This window comes from Echinops telfairi, unplaced genomic scaffold (assembly GCF_000313985.2).
Source record: "Echinops telfairi isolate 266 unplaced genomic scaffold, ASM31398v2 ScPeMD7_9;HRSCAF=40, whole genome shotgun sequence".
Lineage (NCBI taxonomy): Eukaryota > Metazoa > Chordata > Mammalia > Afrosoricida > Tenrecidae > Echinops > Echinops telfairi.
In genome coordinates, this window is record NW_022103906.1 from 51,449,782 (window position 1) to 51,457,194 (window position 7,413).

Genomic DNA, 7,413 nt, shown 5'->3' on the forward strand with positions numbered 1-7,413 from the left:
GGCGGAGCTGGGCAGGTGGCTGCGGCTGGAAGATGGCGCCCTCGGGCCCGGGCGGCGTCAGACGGCGGTGCCGGAGGGTCCTGTACTGGACCCCGGTGGTGTTCATCGGCCTCTTGCTGGGGTGGTCCTACTACGCCTACGCCATCCAGCTATGCCTAGGTGAGTGCGCCCCCCACCCCCCCGCGACCCCCGCGCGACCTCCCCTCCGACCCAGCTCGGCGGCCTCCGCAGAGAGAGGACCCTTCTCTGGCCACCGCTTCCCTGCTGCTGACCGCCTCCCCAGCCCACCCGGGCAGTGCGGGGGCTCGGAGAGCCGGGTCGCACCCCGTCTCTGCCCCCTCTGAAGATGCCCCTGCACCCCGGGCACTGCCCGCGGAGCTGGAGCCCGGCTGCCCCGCGGCCAAGCCTCTGCCCAGTCACCCTTCCGTCCCCCGAACAACTCTCAGGCCACATTGCCACTGCCACCCCCAACTCCCTGGTGGCCAAGTCACCGGAGCCCAGCCACACCCCCTAGCCGTGCAGGGCCGGATCCGGCGGGCGCCACGGTCTGCTCTGCCCGCAGCCTGCGCGCCCAGGGCAGGCCCGGGGCTGCGCTGGGGCCGGCCGACGCCGGGCTGGGCCCCGAAGGCGAGCTGCGCCGACCGCCGGGAGCTCGGAGCCTGGGCTGCGGGTGTCCGAGCGACCTCTCGCTGGCCGTCCGTGCTCCACCTGTGCAGTTGTTGGTGACAGCGCTCCAGGAGCATTTGTGCTGCCTTTAGGATTTAAGTATTATCCTTGGGACACTTTCTAGTGTCAGGGCGGGGGTAGAGGAGAGACACTAGAAAGTGTTTTCAGAGGCGTGCAATAGACAGACCGTGTGTGTGTGTGTGTGTGTGTGTGTGTGTGTGTGTGTGTGTAGCGGGGGTGTTGAAGGGAGCGGGGCGCAGGGAAAAAAGGCGGACTGCCTGCCTGAGGCCAAGTGGCCCAAGTCCAAGTTTCAGGTTCCTGATTGGTGGGGAAGGGTGCTGTCAATGCCGAACTTAAAAATTAATTAATTAACGTGAAGTGGATATTTCTGCACCCTGGCAAGTACAGGCCTGACCTTTATTGAACGCTGGCTCTGCCTTCAGAGGTCTTGTGACGACCGATGGTGCCGGTGAGAAACCGTGCTGGAGAGAGCAGGACCTTTCTGCCAGTGGCACCGCGCATGCTTTTTGTGTCTCTCGCCCACAGAAGGGTCCACTTGTTCGCTGTGAGGCAAAACTGCCTCGGGAGTCAGGAGGAGAAAGGTGTCCTAGTAGCACCTTCCCTCATTTAAGCATTTCAAAACGTCCAAGATCCAGACATAGAATGTCGTTTGAAACCATTTTACCTCAAAAAGTTGCCCCTTTTGAGAGATAGTTAAGCATCGTCAGAATCATGTATTAAAATATTGCTGACATAACTTTTAAGGAGGCTGATATGGATTATTTCACCTGGTTTTAAATTTTGCTGCAATTACTTATTGCAACCGAAATAAATATCTTTTAGTACAAAGAAATAGTTATTTTAAAAATGAACCAAAGGAAAAGAAAAGATTGGACAATGCATCTAAGTAGGTGATTTGATATTTCAACTTGATATTGAAATCATCTAAAAATGTGTGGGGAGAAAACTGTCAGAAGCGTTGTGTCATTCTTGTGTTCACTTTTAATATCAAATCGCTAGCCTGCTGAGAGACACGCACTGTTATATAACTATTGGGAACCTTCATTGTCTTGCATTCCTTTACGGTCTTAAAAATGTGAACGGTTTCCATGAATGGAAATGGTGCAAAGGAGAGAAGACTGAGCTATAAGGCCTTGATTTAAAAAACAGGCTGCTTATTCTCCTAAATGATCGCCTTAAGTTAAGAAGCTTAGCCTCATGCCATGTCTCCTGTCCAGCCGTGTTTAAAGGCAAGGGCTGCTTTTCTTCCTATCCAAGTTCCTCTGCATCCAGCTGAGGGGCCACCTGAGGAGGTCTTAAAGTACTAGTTAGCCAGGTGACAGTGGAAGAAGAGGCAAACTAAAAAGAAAATTGCTGTGTTATATCTGGATCCGTTTTTATATAGATGTTCTATTGGTTGAAGACATACATACAAAGTCTCCCCAAAATTCCCAGCAGGATTTTGTTGTGTTTAGGTCAGTTGCGTCAGCTCCTGGTCACCGTGACCTTCTGTGCCACAGAACAAACCGCTGCCCTGACCTGCACTGTCTTCACAACTTTGGTTGTTTGAGAGTCCGCCTCGGGGAGGGTCTTCCTCCTCTCCGCTGCCGGTCTCCTCTCCCAAGCATGATGAGCTTCCCCGGGGACTGGTCCCTCCTGATAGTGCAAGAGGGACTCACCATCTTCCAAAACCGCTTTGTTTGCCCTCCTGGCAGCCTGCGGTATTTCCAGTGTTCGTCACAATTTTAGTAAGTGACAGTCTGATTAGGGCAGGGAATACCTCCTTAAAAATGAACTAAGTGGCATGGCCTCTTATTGGTGCTTAAACTGACGATCTTGAAGAAGTGGAGAGGGAAGTTGAGCATGGCTTCCTGTCACTACCCACCTGGCCTGGCACAATGCCTGCTGCATGGAAATCACTCAATAAATGGCCTTGGATACACAAATAAATGACTCCGAAACAATATCGCCTAGATTGTCACGGGTAGTTTTTAATAAACAAGCAGCCATCTAGCTGAGAAGCAACAAAGTCCACATGGAAGAAGCACACCAGCCTGTGTGATCATGAGGTGTCGATAGGATCAGGTATCAGGCATCAAAGAACAAAAAATCATATCGCTGTGAATGAGGGGGAGTGTGAGGTGGAGACCCTAAAACCCATAAGTAGGCAACTGGACATCCCCTTACAGAAGGGTCACGGGGAGGAGACGAGCCATTCAGGGTGCAGTACAGCACCGATGAAACATACAACTTTCCTCTAGTTCTTTAATGCTTCCTCCCCCCTCCATTATCATGACCCCAATTCTACCTTACAAATCCAGCTAGATCAGAGGATGTACACTAGTACGGGTAAGAGCGGGAAACAGGGAATCCAGGACAGATAAACCCCTCAGGACCAATAATGAGAGTATCGATACCAGGAAGGTATAGGGAAGATGGGGGAGAAAGGGGGACTGATTACAAGGATCTACCTATAACCCTCTCCTTGGGGGACGGACAACAGAAAAGTGGGTGAAGGGAGACACCGGTCAGTGTAAGATATGAAAAAAAATTTATAAATTATCAAGAGTACATGAGGAAGGGGTGAGCGGGGAGGGAAGGGAAAAGTGAGGAGCTGATACCAAGGGCTCAAGTAGAAAGCAAATGTTTTGAGAATGATGATGGTAACAAATGTACAAATGTGCTTGACACAATGAATGAATGGATGAATGGATTGTGATAAGAGTTGTAGGAGCCCCCAATACAATGATTGAAAACAAACAAACAAACAACTCTATGACGATAGAAAAAGAGTACTGATAATGGAAAGGTTTCAACCCACACAGCTGTTCTGAGGGAGAAAGAACTGGCACTCAGTTCCCATCAGTGTTGCCCCCACTACAATCGAGTGGAGTCTGACCCACAGTGACCTCAGGTAGGCTCTCCCAGCCTGTACATCTTGACAAGAGCAGGGAGCCTCGCTTTTCTTCTGTGGAGCAGCTGTTGGGTTTGAACTGCTGCCCAGTCCAGTGCTGACCGACAGCTTCCTTCCTAAGAGATGACCACTGACACAGCCCGAAGGGCAGTTCTGCTCTGTCGCGGGGCCACTTTGAGTTGAAGATAACCCACTGGCACTAACAACAACAGGTCTATAGACACCAACAGCAAGTCGCCTGTCCGAGCAAATGGAAAATGAATTTAAAACTAGAAAGGGCAGCCCTTTAAGAGTGATAAACATCCAAAGTCTTGGATGGCTTTGCTTGGGTGGTTGTCAGCTGCTATGGAGTTGACCCCCAACTTCTGGGCACCTCCTGCGCAGTGGCATGAAATGTACCTGGTGGTGGGTCCTCCCACCACAAGCAGCTATTGTTGTGCTCCCTAGGGTGTTCATTAGTGGATTTTCTCAGGTACAGCACCTGTTCTTTCTTTCGAGCCCATCTTCCACTAGAAGCAGCAAGGAAGCCCGTTCAGCATCATAGTAAATGCAAACCTTCGCTAACAGATGGATGATGGGTGGTGACTCATTGGCCTGGAAATGAACCATATTCCTGAGCCACCACTGGCCGACACCTTCGTTGGGTGGGAAGTTGAAATGAACTATGCAGTCCCTTTCCAGGCCCTGGGGCAAACAAATGCACCAAACCCACCTCTTCTCCTTTTCACACACACACAAAATAACCGCAATGCCAGCCTCCTCACCCCCCTCCCCCGGCATTAATTACATGTGGACTGCCTTGTCCTGTCCCTTGTGGATTTTTTTTTTTCTGGAAAGTTGTATTTATAGTCCTGTTTTACAAATGTCACCTATAAAGCATCGGCCAAAGGTTGACCCCAAAGAATGAAGGTGGGAGGGGTCGGAGGCTGGGAACTGCAGTGGGTAAAGGAAGATGTGAACAAACCGAGTTATTTACTTCGATCCTCCTCCATCTGCTGTCAGCTAGAGATGACCCTGAATATAAATTACTCTGTGCCCTTTGCTGAATGAACCGCAATTTAGGAGTAGTACTTATCCTGGTATCCTTGGAAACCGGAGATAATGATTCTCATCACAGTTAGTTTCTATATTTAACATCATGGATGTATGTGGCTCTCTAGACACTCTTTCAGCTAGCATAATTTTTGCCTAGTGTTTATGTTTCATAAAAATAAACTCATCTCTCTCCAGAATGTGTGTAGATAAATTTTCTATACATTGTACGAGTCAAGCGTTTTGGGTAAATTTGCTTCCTACTCTATCAAAAAAGAGATAAAATTGGATTGTCGTATTTTCTCAGTTCATCATTCTATCCCATTTTCTTATTAACTAGAGCCTTTTGTTCATACCATGTCTCCCCTGCCTCCCTTCGCTCCCTCCCACCTCCCCTCCTCTTCCCTCTCCCTCCATCCTGGGTGTAATTCTTTTGAGTGTAATTTGTCTCTGGTCCTTCTAATTATTAGCTCAATTTCCATAAAGTAAGATACATTCGAAGGGTAAAATGTATACTTTATGAGGCAGAATTAGAGGGAGTATGAGTAGTCCAGGCACTTGGGTGGATTTTGGGCTATGTGTGGGGCTGCGAATCTCAAGGTCATCCGTTCAAACCTATCAGCTGCCCCACAGGAGAAAGATGAGGCTGTGTCCGTGTTCTCATCAAGATGTACAGCCCAAAAGGCGGCCCGACTGTGTCCTGTAGGGGCGCTGTGAGTCAGAGTTGACTCTGTGGTGGTGTAGTAAGGTGCGCTGCAGCCTCACTCACCCGTGCTGCTTCAGCGGCTTCATTGGACGTGCTTTATGTCTTACCAGTCAGTGATGCCAGTTCGCGTGCTGAATTTGCATGCTGCAGAAGGTGACCGAATTGTCCCTTTTAAGTGCTAACATTTAAAATGGTCTTCACAAGGTTTGCCATTGATTTTTTTTTTTATCTTTTCAAATTGACAGAAAAAGTTCAGAATTATTCCAAGAAACTTCCCCCCTACTGCTTTTTTGGTTAACTTTTCTCTAAAGATAACCAAGTTGGGTGCTAAAAATGTTGGTCGTCGTGCAGTTCTGAGTTTGCTGATGGGTTTTACTAAAGTCATTTTTAGAGATCATAGAAATCATATAGGCCAGCCTTGACTTCATTTGCATACAGGACTTGTGTATGTTGGTTAGCTGCTGACAGTGCTCTGCCCTATAAGGCCCCTCTGACTGGTTTATGCTGTGACGGTCTTTAGCTGCTCCAGTGTGAGAGGTTAGCATGCCTCTGCTTTTCTGCTAAGCCCTCCCTAGATCGCTCTAACCCTAGAAAGTTGTTTAGTACCTTTGCTAAACATTATGCCTGTTGGTTAAGGAGAGTTAGCAGAGGGCTGAAGATAAGCCCAGAGCTTTTACACAACTGTGTAAGTTTTAGAAGACATTATCCTTTGGTCCAGGTAGTCCATATATGGTTGCAGGCCATGTGGACTCTATTGCAACTATTCGATTCGGCTGTTACAGCACAGACACATTGCAGAGAATGCTGAAACCAATGGGGGTGGTATGATCCAAAGAATCGTATTACAGAAACACTTGGCCGGCCAAATTGGGTGCTCTGGAGTAGGCTAGGAAGTGTAGACCATTAGAGTTTTGGGGGTTTGCAGTCTTTACTAATTAACACCCTTCAAAATAATTGTCAACTGCTTATACTTCAGAGTGGTTATAGAGGATTCTTGCGGATTAAAAGAATTCGGTACACATACCTATGGTTCAGTGTGGGAGATAAAGCAATCATCTTTTCCTTCCTTAGGCAAACAAACAAACATAGTTAAGGATAGAACACAGAAGCACCTATTTAGATTCTGTGAGTTCTCACCTACCGTGAATCGGAGGGCACGGCGAGCTCGCGGAGGGCACGGCGAGCTCGCGGAGGGCACAGGGCGCGGCATGAGTATAAGGACTTGAATCCCTGGGAAGACTACGGAGCCCCGCTTGGAAAATGGACAGGAAACAAGAGACGTTTGATGAAATGTGGCTGCGTGTAAAGCGAGACCTTTTTAAATTTTTGTCATGTGACGAAGTCAGGAAACCAGAGAGAGATGGGGAGAACAATTCTACTATTTTGAATTCTATAGTCCCACAAAACTTGAAACCCCGTGTATGAGTATGTGGGTGAGAAGTTTTCAGTGAGAAGATCCAAAAAATAATAGTAATTTTTATAATATCTAAAGAAATAAAGAAGATCCTTCCTGCCTTTGTTTGTGTCTGATTTTCATTGTAATGGAGACTTTTGTGGTTTCTCATCTCAGGAAAATGGAACCAGGATTTACCTTGAATAATGTAGACCACTGGTTTCGTGTCGTTTCACAGTGGCCTCACGTGCCCCGCCCCACCTTCTTTTCTCTCGGAAGGGGGTTTGCAAGTTCCCAGGGACTCCAGCCCTTTCTCTCTCTCTCTCTCTCTCTCTCTCTCTCTCTCTCTGAGATACCTGTGGAAATGCTCGCTCCTTTCCCAAACGTTAGAACATGGCACCCACCAGTATCCCAAAGACCACTTAGAAAAACCGTTTTAATATTATACAGCATCATAGAATTTTGTATTTTGTGTAATTTAATATTATACAGCATCATAGAATTTTGTATTACCACTCAGGAATGTGACACAAAAACAGCATAGCATAATTGAATTAAGATTTTCAGTAGTCTGTTGGATAGCTGTTGCAGAACGTTTTCTAATTGTTTTTGTTTTTAGAGTAATCTTTTGCGACCCGACTTCCAAGGTGAGCCCACTGAAGGCTGCTGGTCCCGACTGGAAAGTGGGGCGGGGGGTGGGGG

The 7,413-nt window shown here is 47.9% G+C and overlaps 1 protein-coding gene across 3 annotated transcripts in view; it reads left to right on the forward strand.

Annotated features, from left to right (window-relative positions):
- ZDHHC2 (zinc finger DHHC-type palmitoyltransferase 2) overlaps positions 1-7,413 on the forward strand; it is an 81,912-nt gene that overhangs the window by 673 nt on the left and 73,826 nt on the right. The window contains exon 1 of one of the 3 annotated variants that reach the window (XM_004696173.2): positions 33-159. The exons of 1 other annotated variant lie outside the window; for it this stretch is intronic. In XM_004696173.2, coding sequence (XP_004696230.1) covers positions 33-159 — 127 coding nt within the window. Of the gene's footprint in view, positions 1-32; positions 160-7,413 lie in introns of those variants that run through there. One more of the 3 variants, XM_045286659.1, reaches the window with a different exon arrangement.